The sequence below is a fragment of the Lactuca sativa genome, chromosome 1, assembly GCF_002870075.4.
Source record: "Lactuca sativa cultivar Salinas chromosome 1, Lsat_Salinas_v11, whole genome shotgun sequence".
In the NCBI taxonomy this organism is placed as follows: Eukaryota; Viridiplantae; Streptophyta; class Magnoliopsida; order Asterales; family Asteraceae; genus Lactuca; species Lactuca sativa.
The window spans coordinates 219,139,546-219,156,422 of NC_056623.2; the positions used below are offsets into that span (position 1 = coordinate 219,139,546).

Below are 16,877 nucleotides of genomic sequence, written 5' to 3' on the forward strand. Positions count from 1 at the left end.
AACCCAATAATAATAATTCCTGCAATTTTAATAAAATAAAACATGTAAAGGGTTTTTAGCAGCGACAAAGAAGCAATAAAGGTTATATAATAGAGGCGACAAACAACTCTTTGCCACTAAGTAGCTACGAACAATGGCCACTAACGCCTTATTTTTTGTAGTGTTATGGAGGCCAAGCCTCCAACTCAAAATCCAAATTTTACTAGGAATGTACTTTTTCCGGTTGGCATAACCTCTCCATTTTGTTAAATCATTTCATCCATGATGCGTAAAGGAAGACAGAGTATGTATATGGAATTGATATTTACTTAGTTTTATAATATGTATGTTACTTTATCCCATTATTGATTATTGAAGATATCGATCTATTAAATATTTATGCAAACGCCTCCATGAGCAAGAAAAAATACAAACGTTAGGGTAATACACTCTTTGATGGATGTCTTTCATTTAAAAAGCAACAAATCAAGAATAATACACTTAAAATAATGTAAAAAACATTGAAAAATTTAATTGAATACATAGTGACAAGAACTCTTGTCTATATAGAATGGCATACCGGGAAAATCACGTGTACGGAATCAAACTCGTAGCACAGTACCCTTTGATGAATGTCTGTTATTCACTAATCAATCTTATGCATGAGATTAAATCAACATGCAAACGTATATCGGCCAACATATTTTTAGGTATTATTTTGGTTTAGTATGAAATCAGGACTAGTTACTTTTGGTGCACACTTTCCGAACTTCACCTTGAGAACCGGTAAGGACCCCAGTCCTGCCCATGTTAACCATAGAGACACCAAAGTCCTTGAAGAATGTGGAACCCTCGCTAGTAGCTTGAATCATGTAAGCTCTAGTCTCTGGGTCATCGAGTAAGGCTGCATCGGATTGAAGAAGTCCCCTCCTCTTTGTCACTAATTTGAAATAGGAGTCATCGAATGTCTTGAAGCTTCCTGGGTCTAACTCAGCAAAAGTGGTTAGATCGTTTGGCTTGCACTTTAACTTCAATCTTGCAATGTAGTTAGGGTCCATGGTGGGGTCTGTATCACCTTTACCGGTAAAGTTGTAGAGCCGGCTATCAAATGACGAACAATGAGATATCCCTATGGTGTGCCCTCCTATAAATAATCAATAATCCACATGTATAAATATTATTAAATAATGCGTTTCGAATCAACATATTCGACTGACTTTTAAAAATACAAAGTTGACATTGTCGTGATAGAGAGTTGTTGAAAGAAATTTTCACGTACGGAATTCAGTAGAATGTACCTGAGAGAACAACAAGGTCTTTTGTGTTTAGGCCCCTTAATGCCCACGATTGTTTCAAAACACTGATGTTTGAGGCAAATGATGGTAAGCCTGTCACTGGGGTTATGGGATCAATGAATAAAGACACATTTCCATCTCTTCGGCCTGTTTCAACCTCCCAATATGGTCCCTTAGTCTGTCAACAAGTGAAAAAACAAAAAGGAAACACAATTGGTTATCGTGCAACTTGAAATGAAAAGTCATTTCCGAAAATAAGATTTGGGAGAAGAATAATATATACCGCCACTGTAACGTCTCTGGCAACTAATGCAACAATGTCAGCACATGAAACCACATCTGGGCAGGCCTTTTCTAACGCCAGCTTCACCCTATCGATAATGTTGAACCCTCTTAAGCTTAGATTTGGTGGTGAAAATTTCTCGGACTGATTCGTTGGAGAATCCAGCAGCACAGATCCATCACAACCCTATACATAAGAGAGGCATTCAAGTTGTATTAATATTTTAAGAATGTAAATTACGATGCATATAGAAGGAATTTAAATCTTTTGCTAAAGTATACTTTTACGAACCCTAATGAAGCAATCGTGGAAGTGCATTCTCAAAAGTGGGCCAGATAGAGATGGTGCTACAGCCATAACATCGCTGATAACCTTAGATACTATCACCTCGGCTTGAGGGCATGATTTCTTATAGAACCCTACTTTCAACCCTTGGCCTTCTGCATGTAAAGAAAACAGTGCTACGGCCATTAATTGAAGCATGAAAATCCCGAATAAGTTCATTCCACCAGCCATTTCGAACAGGAAAGACTCTCACACAACTTAAACTTATTTGTCGGATATTTGGAATGTAAACCATATCAAGGCTCATTATATAGTCTATTTGGGAAACCCAATAATTTGAACAGCATTAAAATGTTGTTGTCACCACATGGCATGAATTTGCATCTTATGGAAAATTAATAAAAGCAAATATGGTTGACTTTGATGAATTAACACAATCAAGCTGTTTGTAAATGATACAGATAGGAGATTAACGGTCATTTTAACAATGGTAATATTTGCTAGGGTCCCGACATTTCTTATAATATCTACCAAACATGTACTATAGATGTCAAAGTTAGCCATCGTCTAATGTTTACAACAACTCATGTTAAAAGTAAAGACAATCAAAAGGCACAAAATAGTTGACTTTGCATTAGGAACATGCATTCTTCAATCATTAACCTAATGCATTACCATCGCAACATCCCAACAAGTTATAAAGAATTCGAGAACAACTTGTAGCAGAATATATAAAATAACGAAAGTAACTGTCCAGCTAATCAATGGATCGATTACAGCAGATGGCTTCATAAACAAAAGGGTTTGGTAAAATTTTCAAATTTAATATCCATAAATATCATATAGGCAGTTAAGCACAACTCATGCATTTAACTGCACCGATGTGAGGAGCAGGTATTATTTATGTGTATTATAATATTTTTGGGAAATTGAAACTTTACCATTCGTTGATATATATCTAGCAGTAAGCTTTCATTCGACAAAACACAACGAACCGTTCAACTAAATTTAAAATTTTATGTTACTCTCTACAAGTTTGAACTCATCCAGGCCGGTCCATAGGTTTTCCATATCGAGGGCGAAAAGACTTAGGTGCAGTTTGTTTTTTGAAACAAAAAATGCTTGAAGTTTGCGGATCACCTCTGCAACCCTTTGTAGCAGAAGAGGTAGACCAAACGGCTGTAACATGTAATCAAAAATCTGATTGTTTTTTAACATTTAGAGACTGTTGTAGTAAGTTAAAGTAAGGTGTAAAGGTGTTTCAAGCAGATAGTTTAGTGCTACGCCACGCAACACACGCATAACAGTTTTTAAGTCAGATGTTTTCTGAAAAACAAACAGTTGTGAATCGTCAAATGTTGCATGTGTGTTGCACGACGCATCAATAAGTGGTCAGAAGAGGTTTTTAGAAAAAAAAAAAACAAACAGCACCTTAGGTGTTGTTTGTTTGTTGGAAAAAAAAACATCTTCAGATCTCTTATTGATACGCGGCGCAGCACGCGCACATCATTTTTCATCTCGCAGCTGTTTGTTTTTAAGAAGTCTTCGAAGTAAAAAACATTCACGTGTGTTTTGTATGGCGCAACACTTGTACTGCTTTTCCAACCTCTATTTTTTTTTTCTTGCTGAAAATTTTATCATATGTTGTTGAAATCTTATTTCACTTTTTTTTTTTTAATTTTTTTTATTCTTGTTGATTTTTTCCCTTTTTTTATTTTAAATAATAATAATTTCTTGATGAAATATTAATATTTTTTCTAAAATATCTTTATTTTTTGTTGGAATATAATAAGTTTTTTACTGGAGTATTATTAATTATTGCCGAAATGTCATACATTATAAAATTTTCAATATTAAAAAACTATTTTTGTTTTATAAAATTAGTTTATTTTAAAATTTTAATATATGCAGCAACATGCAGGTGTTAAAAAAACAAACATGCTTCTTATTACAGTCTGCAGCCGTATTGTTCACCTCTTCTACTGCAGAGGGTTTCAGAGGTGGTCTGCAGGCTTCATGAAATTTTGCTTCAGAAAATCAAACAACATCTTAATGATGCCCTTGTATACATATTTTATGCCATAAGGTACACACTAAACCTATATACAACAAAAAATTATAAATTGTCCTAATTATATACGAATTTTGTAAAACTCTTATGGCTTTAATTGATATTAACATAAGAGGTTGAGTATCTTGCATTTCGTTTCGAAGCTCATAAGGTGTGTTGTAGGCAACTAAGCCCTTAGGTGATTATGTAAACAATTATATTTATATAGACAATTTTTAGTAGCCTTTTTTTTATCTATTTCTCAGCCAAAAACATTAGATTGATCAATCATTAAGGATATTAACATTTAAATAAAATTAGTATTACTTATAGAACTTACAACTATATCAACATTTTTGGCAATAACATGTGATATATCCTTATATAACCCAATCTTAGATTACAAACTAATCTAATCATAGGATTAAATTTGCCAAAAATGAAAGCTTAAAAAGATTTCCCATCAGCTTGTCGGAGAGACCATAATGATGATTATTAATAATGCTATCAAGTTTTTTGAACTTTAAGATTTCTTAACCTGGAAACTTAATAGTAAAACTAATATTAAAGCAATATCGATTTGACTCTAATTACAGAAGTTTATAAACTATAAATGAAATTAGCAAATAACAAAGAAATTCAAATACTAAAATTAATAAATTGCAGAGCTTTAATTACAGATAATGACTCTAATTTCAAATAGTATAGAAATTTGACAAACTGACAAGAAAGTGCCTCCAGTTATAGAATGATATATAAAATCAAATGACAAAAATTTCATAAATCCTGACTCCTAAAATCAGAAAGAGATTAAAATTTGATAGGTTATTAGCATTCATACGAAATACAGATTGATCGCATTCAAACTCATGTTGCACAATAAAATGACAGAAATTTCATCAGTCATGAAACTAGTGACAATAAATCTAATTCCATGAGAACAATGCAAGTATAAGTTCCTATTGGAAACAAATAAAACAATACAAAAGCATAATATATCATTATGCAATAAAAATTTTGGTAAACAAATGTGCAATGGAAAAATATGAATTAAAATTGCTAAAATGTATGCTAACAGATTGTTGCTATAAATTAGCATCTATTTGAAATCCCTGCTGAACCTACAGAGTAATATAATGCAGTCATAAACAATTCAGATCAAGCCTTCCACTTAGTTACATGATCAGGAGTTTGAATTGCACTCTATATCCTTTGAAACTTTAACATAGCCCTTTGAAACTTTAAAAGTTCACTTTATGCGAAAACAATGAGATTTAAATGTTCACTTTAAGAGAAAACAACGATATTTAAGGAGAGTAGATGATTAGGAGGTCCAATTCAATCATTAATTCAAAATCAGAATCTCAATTAGAAAGAAAATCAAAAAATGAAAATCTAATTATAAATTCTAAAATCTACAAGTAATTTAATGAAATTATCTATATTCAAAGAAAAATACAAATATTTTTTAGGATTCAATATTTTCTTTACATATTTCATCAAACTATTGGTAAGTTGGAGTGAATGTTTGAATAAAACAAACAATATGAAACATTTTTGGTTCTTATTCATAACGAAAAAGTTGAAGTCACAACTATCAGTGAGTTAATGGCCAGTTGCAAAAAATATTGAAAATAGGTTGCAAAGTGGCTATTTCTTAGACATTGACATTGATGATTTATTCAACAAACTAGAATTGTTGCAATAATATTTACCAGTTGAACATAATATGAAAAATACACACAAAATCTCTTAAAAAAGATAAACATCTATCCAGTTTATTTTCTATATAGAAAATATTGTTAATTGATCCTATTATAATTGCATTAGTAAAAATAAGCTTTTAAAATCTTATTTGATCTTAACCATGTCTGAATGTAGATTAAATTCTTTACTTTTACTTCAACTGAGAAAGAGTAATGTGTAGACCTTTTAGTATCTCTTTTTTTCTTGAAAAATTAATAATAAATAAAAACATAGTATTATGGTAGTGAATTTAAGAGATGTTTGTTACCAAATTTAAGTTTTAAATTTAACGTTAACAAACTTAGTTAATATTATTTTACAATAAATACATAACAGGACATCACTTTGATTTTCGCACAAGCCACTTAAATCTTATGACCGGGTTTGGGTTCATCTAAATAGAAATGAAACCTTTATCATATGTTCTTGCATTCATAGTGACACTTTCAATGATAAGCCAATTTTATTATAAATATAATATTAATGTTTCAAACTATCTTAGGTTTATGTCTATTTGTGGCTGTTTAAATGATGGAATTTTTTTAATTCTTTTTCTATAAGTTACATCTTTATTTTCCAATCAACTAGTGAAGATTCTCAGCTTTGCGGGGTTGGAAGCCATCAACTCTTTAAAAAGGGATATTAAGACAAATTTTTTAGTGACACAAATCTTCTTTCAACTTTCATCTCAGACATACAAATGATCGAAATAATAAAAGTCTTGATAGCTTTGTTCACACAATTCACCTTGATTGATTCAACTGCACCAACCTTTGCGCATTCTTCTTACACATCTACTATACAAACACTTTAATCAAGAATCAATAAAGAAATGTGGAAAAATCTAGATATTGAAATAGAGTTGCACTTTTTACACATTGTACCTTTTTCTGTAGCCTAATTAATACAATCTAGCATTCTATTATGGATCTTCATTTCCACATGTTTACCAAGTACATGGATTTCTAATTTGTAATGCAAGCACTTTTTTGAATATTCAATACTCACCTAGACCAAGGAAGTGAGAATCTTTATGCATGTTGAGGCCCCACTGATCGCTGGCAATACCCATTATCCTTACGGGATAAATAAGTTGTTGCAACACATCCACTTCATACGTTGGTGCTAGACCCGAAAACCTCATCAATCATCGACCTGTAACCTGATAGCAAAATCAAGATCAATTGTCATTTCCACAAACCTTAGGAAAACAAACTACAAAACCAAAAACATTAGCTGGGATTTTGTGAAAAAAGTCAATGAATATCCTGAAGATATAATCCTTAAGCAAATAAGCCCTAAAAAAAGACAATGATGCATAAAGGTAAGTAACAGAAAAAAATTGTGTGTTTTAGTTAACCTTCTTCACTGTAACGGAAGCAATTGCAGAACTCTTCTCCATGTGATTAGTATAGAACCACCCTATCGACATTCATCTTTTGTCAATGTGGCTAAATTTTTTCAATTATTAGGATCCACAACACCCTGATTGTTGAGCACCTTCAGAAGACCCTACATCTTGGCCTTCTTGATTAATCTTAATTGTCTGTCGTTGCATTTATAAAATTATAAAATCAATTTCATATATATATATATATATATATATATATATATATATATATATATATATATATATATATATATATATATATATATATATGAAGTCAAATTGACAAATAACAACATACCTCAACCTTTGTATCAGTTTCAGCAAGTCTTTGTTTTATATCCCTACCTATAGAAAAAACATGTAACGATCAACTTTGGAGGTATTAATTTATTTAATTGCTTGAATTTTATTTAGGATATGATTAGGAATTTGCATCTTGAATTGGTATGGACTCTCATTTTATTTGGGCTGAGGTGTAAGCAGCCCATAAGCCGTACGCGGGTCGTAACCCCCCTTGTACGCTGGGCGTAATGCTTAAATGAAACACAGGGATGAGGAGTGTACGAGCAATGTACCTTATGATATGCCCATCGTACGTGACCAGGTGTTAAACCCTAATTTTAAGGGTTGAGACGTATTTAAACCCCATTATAGCCTCCGATTTGGCCTCTTCACTTATCATTCACCCCAGGGAAACCCTAGTTCGTCCCCTTTGCTCCTTGCTTGTGTGTGTTTCATCTTTGAGCTTATTTTGTGAAGAAGGAGAAGAAGAGAAGTGGAAGACGAAGAACTTGAGTATCTTGAGCTCAATGTTCTGGGATTATTTCTTCATTCGACAACAAGCGTTCTACGACACTAATCCAGGTTATCCTACATCATGCAACAACTCAGGCACGCAACCATACAATGTGTTTCACACATACAACGCACACAGGCCACTACCCATACCAAATCAAAACTATCTGTTACAAAGTTTCACATCACCATTAGCCAAAGAACTGCTAGACTACGAGATCCCAAACACAGCCAAACTCCCCAACCTAAAAACCTACAACAGAACCATAGATCCGGATAGCCACATCGACACCCATGAATGGACAATCACCTCACTCAAATTAGATGAGCGATTTTGGTACACCTACTTCCCAACAACCCTTGATGGAAACACAGACACGCGGTTCAAGACACTACGACCAGACAACATATATAATTTTGTCCAACTAAAGTAGATGTTTCTCACAAATTTTATGTAATTGCGAAAATATAATGGCGACTCTCACTAGATCATCAGCTGCAAGCAGAAGGAAGGATAGACGGTGAGGGAATACTTCACAAGGTTCACAAATGCCACACTAGACGTCCCAATACATGACAGGAAATAGGAACATATCGAGAGGAGGCACACAAATCGAAATTCATGGTCCATCCCGAGGCCACTAAGATGTATTTGGATTTAAAGAAAGATTACTGGTGGCCCTGTATGAAGAGGGGTGTTGCGTGGGTAATATAGAGGTGCTTGATCTGTCGCCAGGTTAAGGGCGAGCACCAGCATCTACATGGCAAGTTTCAGCCACTTGAGGTTCCCCAGTGGATGTGGGAACAAATTTATATGGATTTCATCACCAAATTGTTGAGGAACGCGAGGGGTGTTGATGCAATTTGTGTGATTGTGGATCGGCTGATGAAGAGCGTTCACATCCTTGCTATCAGTGAGAGCTCTTCTGTAGAGAGGCTGGCAGAGATTTATGTGAGGGAGGTGGTGACGGGGCATGGAGTACCAATCTCGATTGTGTCAGACCGAGATGTACGTTTCACTTCCAGGTCCTGGAAGAAGTTTCATGAGGAGTTGGGTACGAGATTGCATTTCAATACTACTTATCACCCACAGACAGACGGGCAGAGTGAACGAACGATACAAACGCTTGAGGACATGCTTCGAGCATGTTTCATGGACTTCGGTGGAAGTTGGGATACATACCTATCCTTGGCTGAGTTTTCTTATAACAACAACCTCCATTCAAGTATTGGTATGCCTCCTTTTGAGCTTTTATATGGGAGGATGTGTCGGATCCCCATTTGTTGGGGAGAGGTAGAGCAACGAGTGATGGGTAGCACTGAGATAGTGCTTAAGACGATGGAGCAGATTCAATAGGTTAGACAGAGGTTACTGACTGCCCAGAGTTGCCAGAAGGTATCTACTTGGAAAGGACTGATCCGATTCAGGAAGAGGGGCAAGCTAGGGCCCCGATACATTGGTACTTTCAGGGTGGCCGCTAAGGTGGGAAAGGTAACATACCGTTTGGAGCTACCTGAGGAGTTGAGTTAAATTTATAACGACTTCCACATATCCCAGTTGAGGAAGTGTGTTGCCGATGAGGCGGCAGTTGTTTCATTAGAGGATATTCAGGTGGATGCGAGCCGGAATTACATCGAGAGGCCGACCGCGATACTAGATAGGAAGATCAAGGTTCTGAGGAACAAGGAAGTGCCTCTGGTTCAGGTCCAGTGGAAGCACCGAAGGGGGTCTAATATGACTTGGTAACTAGAGCCAGTGATGCGGGAGCAGTACCCCGAGTTATTTGTAGAGCAAGATTTCGGGGGTGAAGTTTGCTTCTAGTGGGTGAGAATTGTAACATCCCGGAATTCAGGTATATTCCTTTGATCCTTTTTCTTTCCCCAATTTGTCACAATTAGTGTGACAACCCGAAATTTCCATTTGTACGAACAATATCTATTCAATAGAAGTCAGTCCAATTTCAGTGATTTTCAGACTTTTTCGAACAAGTTAGTGTACATTATGGTATACACTTTAGGAGATATCAGGAGAGTGGATGCTCCTGGGTTTGTGAAATTTGAACATTTCAAGTTTCATGAAGTTACAGCCCAAGTTCAAGAATAAAAATATTTTCTGTCAAAATATTTCAGGACTATAAATAGTTTTCTGAATTTATTTAATTCATTATTCACAATTCCAGCTAGAGAAAAGCCATTTTCTGACAGATCTTCGGGTTTTTATCCCAGATTGTGAGTAACTCTTTCTAGTAGTGTTAGATTACATATTAGATGCTTGTAACATGATTTAGTGGGCTAAATCATGAGATCTAGGAGTTTACTCCCCAAGGTGTTCTTGGGCGGTAAACTCCCGAAACAAAGCCAAATCCGACATTGATGCTAGAATAAGGCCTTAGGACATTAGGTAAACACATTAGGGACATGAAATCACACACAAAACCACCCAAGATTGGGAGTTTACGGCCCAGAACTCTCTTAGGCCGTAAACTCCATTTCAAAGGCCTAAATGGTGGTTTTTGGACTTAAGGACTTTAAGGCTTGCATCTAGGTTATTTCCCCAAGTAGCTTAAGGTCTTAAACACATCAAATGACTCAAATGAAAGTGAGTTTACGGCCCAGAATTCTCCTAGGCCGTAAACTCCATGTAAATGGTCACAAAGGGTGTTTTCATGACACCTAAGGGCCTAGACCTTTACAAGAAATTGTACCCACTAAATGGAAGGACCAAACCACACCAAAATCACTTATCAAAGTGAGTTTACGGCCAAGAGAATGTTCTTGGGCCGTAAACTGAAAGAAATGGCACCAAAGTGTGCCTAGGGTCCTCATTTGCCTTAAACAATTATCTAGAATATGTCCTTCAAAAGCAAGAAGCTTGAAAACAAAAAGAACCACACCCCAAGGGAGTTTACGGCCGTAAACTCCAAGGGGAAATGTCCTTTAGGCCGTAAACTCCTATTTGGAGTACTTCTAGGCCTTAAACCCTTCCAAGAACATAGCCACTAGGTTAGAATAATTCTAGAAAGCATATTGGACTTCAAAACACACCAAACACACATGTTTGGGAGTTTACGGCCGTAAACTCAAGAGTTTACAACCGTAAACTCCATGTGTGATGGGTTATGGAGAGTAAACACTCTTGTAGGGTCCTTTGGAAACCCTAAACTCAAGTACCCTGTCCCACAATAGCTTAGATGAAGTCCTTACGGCTTAAAACACTTACATAAAGTGTTATCTATGTCTAAGATGTCTTAAACATTATCAATTAGTCTTTTGTGTATAATTGAGTGCATATATGTGTGATTATATGTTCATTAGGATCGTAGTGTGTGCACAAGTCCTCGCTTGACACCTAGCAATCCGATACCGTTCAGTTCATTCCAATCACCAACTACAGGTGAGTTCATACCCCGTAATCAATGTTTTAAAGGATTTTAAATGCTTTAATGGGGGGGGGGGAATACAAGTAGAAACAAACATGTTATTAAATCAGTTTCATGTATTTTATAACTATGTTTTCACTCAGTAGATTTCACATATTTCAAAAGAAGTCACGTGAAATGGTTTTCTATCTTAAAATACTTGGACAACTGAAGTATTAGTTTTGAAATGTATAATGACTTCAAGTCACTTTAAATTATTGTTCAAAGCTCCTAGATACCTTGCATAAACCTAGTTGAACAACAGCATACTTTCCAGTTAACTATCATAGGGATAGTCAGAGAATATCAAACAAGAGTCAGTTCATTCATGAGTCTATACTAATGCCTTACATGATACATGATTACACGTACTTAGGATTCTATGATACATGAATATGTTTACATATACTTACCTGTTACATGAACACACTTACATGAATTCTAGACAGGGACACTTCTTAATAAGTACATTATTCTGTACTTACTTACCTTGGATACTTGAACTTAGATCTAAGAGGATGATTTATTAGTATTTACTGTATAAATTGTCTTTCCTATTCCCGTTCGAGGGGATGTTTTCGGCGGGACTTACCATTCCGAATCTCACTGATTAGCGCCAGTGATCGATGACGTCTACGGATGTCTAAGGTAGTCACTTGATTTGTGGTCAGTGACGGGACTAACTATCCCTCCGCCCGCTGTTGCAACAGTGGATGAGATGTGAATCTTCGGAGGATCATTAGGTTGACGATCTACGTCAAGAGATCGATGCAGGGACTAACCCTCCTTCCATCCTGCTGCTGCTGCAGAGGATGAGGGGACACTCTTCGGATGTTCCTTAGGGCTAACTTTCGCTTCATGCGATGTAGTGTTGGTCCTAGTACCCAGTGACAACACTTACCATATCATATTTTTCTTGTTTACTTTATTTTGTGACACATTCACATAAACGATGAGTTAAACTAAGCACTTTTAGTACTAGTCTACACAAAGGAAAAACACATCATACATACAAAACATTCGAGTCTTGGTAGAAGACTACACTTCATTCATACAAAACATTCGAGTCTTGGTAGAAGGCTGCACTTCATACATACAAAACATTCGATTCTTGGTAGAAGACTACACTTCATTCATACAAAACATTCGAGTCTTGGTAGAAGACTACACTTCATACTTATAGAAAAAAAGGGTTTTTCTAGGGATTTCATACTTACCTCAACATTTTCACTTAAAGGTTTTTCATGGCATTCATAGCAGGTTTTCACAAACAAAGCAATGACACTTATATACTTATGAACTCACCAGCTTTAAAGCTGATACTCGCTTTCAAAATAACTTGTATTCTCAGGTCGCCAGTAGACAGGTACGGAGGCCAGGTTCTGAGAAGACGGAGCAGTCAAGTCTCGTCTTTTATTTTGATTGTATATTTTTGGTGTCTTACCACAATGAAAGAACACACATGTATAAAACTTTACTTATAATGCAATGGATGATGTTGTTGCTTGTTTATTATATTACACTGTTGTGATACTGTACATGACGTCCTACACCCCTGAACGTTTCCGCCGTTCGTGGTTTTGGGGTGTGACAGATTGGTATCAGAGCATTGTTTATAGTGAATATAGTATATCAACCCATAAAAGATATACTAACTATAAATACATGGGATTAAAACACTCTGTCTAAGAGTTATACTTTTAAATAATAAAATATTTAACAAAGTATACGTGCCTGCATTCATACTAAAATCAGTGTCACAACGACAAGAACAAAAGTATTACGATTGTTGGATATCACAAGTAAGCCTGGGGATATATAGTCAGTCTTTGGAATGGCATAGCCTGATCAACTATGCTGGTCCAAGGAGTGATTAGCATATGCCCAAGAATGGTTGTGATGTGGCAACAAGTCTAAAAACTTACCAACACAACCACAAAGAAATACCATATGGGTATTTGATCTTACTATAACTATCTTAGCTAGTTCGTCTATTTTAGCTATTTCTTATATCCCTTTTCTCGCGTAGATTAAAATGGCTGGATTTCACCACGGCGATCCGTACTTTCCGAACCAAGGCAATGTGGGTTGGCTAGAGGCAGAGCCAGAAGATGATCACCCAATCCCTTTGGATGATCACCATGCTGAGGGCTTTTCCGATAGTTCCGACTCGGAGCCAGAAGTCAACAACCTACCCCCAGCTGCTCAAAACCCAAACCTAAACCCTCGCCCTGTGTTTCAAGGACCCACACCTCTGTGGCCACTAACTTGATTACATGGAGTCATGAACAGGGTCAGCCCATTCCTTACAATGGCGACCGAAGTTTCTACAACCTCACCGAAGGAGGTTCTGCTGATAGAGTCCTACCAATCATGGTGCGTAGGATGTCTCTGAACACGATAATGGCTCAAGCGACTGTCAATCAAGTCTTGGAAGTTGACGCCAACTCAGGTGTTAACAATGTCCACATTCGCCAGCTAGAGTCTGCTCATGAAAGGACTCTGGTCCGTAATGCAAATCTGCAAAGGGAACTTGCTGAAACCCGAGCTGAAGTTAGAGAACTCCGAGCTCAACAAGCAAGGTCGGACAGGCGTATAAGGGACATCGAACGTCTACTGTCGGAATCAAGGACTCATGCTAGTAGTTCTCGTTGCCGATAGAATATCGTTATCTCATCTTTTGGATATAACCTAGCTTATGTAAAACTATGGTCTAATTTCCTGTCTATATAAATCATAGGCCTGTTAGGTCTTTGTCTAATCTTAAGTCTGTCGAAATTTTCCATCTTGGTTGATGTAAGGCCTACTTCTAGGCCATTTTTCCCGAACTTGTTACATCTGTAATTCCAGTTTTATTGACAGATATCTAATCTTATGGAAATTATTATCTAACTGCTATCTTCTTCATTTAGTCATGCTATTCTTTCTGTTGTTGGGCTATGGCGATTTAGTCCATGAGACACATTCATTTATCATTTATTTTTATCCATGTGGTCATCTTTTAAACGTATAGTTAAAGATGCCGCCACGCAGGAATCCTAGGAGGAATCCAAACAACAAAGCACCAATACCATCACCTCCACCACCACCTGTACCTCTTCAACCACCAAATCCTTTTGATGCCACTATGTTCCAGGCAGCCTTCACAGCAGCAGTTGCCGCTGCTGTGTCAGCAATCAACGCTCCTGCCCCTAGTGGATCAGGAACAGGTGCACCACCCTCAAACCACGGCGAAAGCCATGGACACCCTCGGGAATGCACCTACAAGGATTTTACTAACGCCAAACCCCGCAGCTTCAATGGGACTAGGGGTGTAATGGTGTTGAGGCAATGGATCGAGAAGATGGAATCTGTCTTCGAGATCTGCGCATGCCAAGAAGGCAGCAAGGTCAAGTTCGCAGCTTGTACCTTCTCTGACCGAGCACTAACATGGTGGAACAGCCATGTTAACTATCTAACTCTGGTGGTGGCGTATTCCATCAGCTGGGAAAAATTAAAAGAGATGCTCATGAAAGAATACTGTCCTCGAGACGAGGTACAAAAACTCGAGCAGGAATTATGGGGTCTACAAATGGTTGGATCCGACATCACTACCTACACAAATAGGTTTTGTGATTTGGCAAACTTATGCCCCGACATGGTTGCTCTCCAGAGAAAAAAGATCGAGAGGTATATCTGGGGACTGTCACCCCAGATCCAGTCAAGTGTGGTTGCTTCCAGGCCTATTATTTTTGATAGTGCCAAGGAACTGGCACAATCTCTTATCGATCACCGGAAACCTCAGAACATAACAATCCCTACCCCTGTACCACAAAAGTCCAACCCCGACTACCACAAGAAGGGGTGGAATAAGAGGAAAGGAGGGGCTCCGCAAGGGTCCTCCAAGAAACAACAATATGTGGCAATCAATGCTGCCACAGTTACTCCTGTTGCCCCTGCCAACCTCTTACCAGCAAGGGCATATGTTGGAACCCTCCCGAAGTGCACCAAGTGCAACTTCCATCACCTCGGACCTTGCAGGGAGATGCATTGCTCTAACTGCAACAAGAAGGGACACACCGTCCGCTTCTGCAAAACTCCAACAGTTGAAGCTGCTCAAGTTCCTAACGCCGGTATGGGCTAAGCTTGCTACGGATGTGGCGAAGTGGGCCATTACAAGAGGAACTGCCCTAAAGCAGGGATGGCTGGAGGAGTGGGAAGAGTTATGGCCCTAGTCCACGAGGAAGCAATAGCTGATCCTATGATAGTTACTGGTACGTTCCTCCTTGATAACTCTTATGCTTGCATACTTTTCGATAGTGGAGCCGAGAAAAGTTTTGTAAGTCACAAATTTGCACACCTGCTTAAACAAAAACCATGTGCATTAGATAGTTCATTCACGGTAGAAATGGCTAACGGGAAAACAGAGAGTACAAACTGCATATACATAGGCTGTACTTTAACTTTAGATAGCCATACTTTCAAGATAGATCTTATGCCAGTTACCATTAAATGTTTCGACGTTATCATTGGTATGGATTGGTTGAGTCTTCTGCGTGCCGACATTTTGTGCTTCGAAAAAGCAGTTCGTCTTAACCTTCCTAACAACGAAACTTTAATTATCTACGGCGACAAACCTAGTACTAGCATTCGCATCATTTCGTGCATTCAAGCACAAAAGTGTTTGCGGAAGGAGTACCATGCATTTCTCGCACACGTCGTCGATACCAGCCAAGAACAGAAAGACATCCAGAAAATCCCAGAAGTACGTGACTTTCCCGACTTATTCCCAGAAGAACTTCCCGGTTTACCACCACAACGCCAAGTCGAGTTCAGAATCGACTTAGTGCCAGGGGCTACCCCTGTAGCCAAATCTCCTTATCGTCTTGCACCGGCTGAAATGCAGGAACTTTCCAGTCAACTTAACGAACTTCTCAAAAAGGGATTCATTCGACCAAGCTTCTCACCATGGGGAGCACCGGTCTTGTTCGTCAAGAAGAAAGATGGATCGTTTCGCATGTGCATCGACTACAGAGAACTCAACAAACTTACCATTAAAAATCATTATCCCTTGCCCCGCATTGACGATTTATTTGATCAACTTCAAGGAGCCAACTATTTCTCGAAGATAGATCTGCGATCCGGATACCACCAACTACGAGTGTTAGAGGAAGATGTTCCCAAGACAGCCTTCCGAACTCGTTACGGACACTACGAGTTTGTAGTGATGCCATTCGGATTAACTAACGCGCCCGCAGTATTCATGGATCTGATGAATAGGGTGTGTCGTCCTTACTTGGATCAGTTCGTCATCGTCTTCATTGATGACATACTAATCTACTCTCGAAGTAAGGAGGAGCATGGTCAACATATCCGAAAAATCTTAGAAACATTGCGTGCGGAGAAGCTATACGCAAAGTTCTCGAAGTGCGAATTTTGGATTCGGGGAGTCGAATTTTTGGGCCATGTGGTTAGCGAAGAAGGTATACACGTGGACCCTTCCAAAATTAAGGCCATCGAGAACTGGTCAGCACCAAAGACACCTACCGAAATTCATCAATTTCTAGGTCTACATGGCTACTATCGCAGGTTCATTCAGAACTTCTCCAGCATAGCGAAACCTCTTACAACCCTGACCCAGAAAGGCGTGGCCTTC

At 37.7% G+C, this 16,877-nt stretch overlaps 1 protein-coding gene across 1 annotated transcript; it reads right to left on the minus strand.

Annotated features, from left to right (window-relative positions):
- Positions 1-415: 415 nt before the first annotated feature.
- On the minus strand, positions 416-2,133 carry LOC111892420 (peroxidase 27). Its single transcript, XM_023888465.3, has 4 exons — positions 1,849-2,133; positions 1,558-1,743; positions 1,278-1,452; positions 416-1,123 (listed from the first exon to the last, which is right to left on the minus strand). Exons 1-4 carry the CDS (start codon positions 2,071-2,073, stop codon positions 720-722), a joined length of 990 nt encoding a protein of 329 aa, XP_023744233.1. The 5' UTR covers positions 2,074-2,133; the 3' UTR covers positions 416-719.
- Between the last annotated feature and the right edge of the window lie 14,744 nt (positions 2,134-16,877).

Coding starts and splice junctions, on each gene's coding strand:
- LOC111892420 (XM_023888465.3), bottom strand. CDS start 2,073: ATGGCTGGTGGAATGAACTTATTCGGGATTTTCATGCTTCAATTAATG. Junction 1,453..1,557: donor CCAGAGACGTTACAGTGGCG/GTATATATTATT, acceptor ACTTGTTGACAG/ACTAAGGGACCATATTGGGA. Junction 1,124..1,277: donor AGACCTTGTTGTTCTCTCAG/GTACATTCTACT, acceptor GATTATTTATAG/GAGGGCACACCATAGGGATA.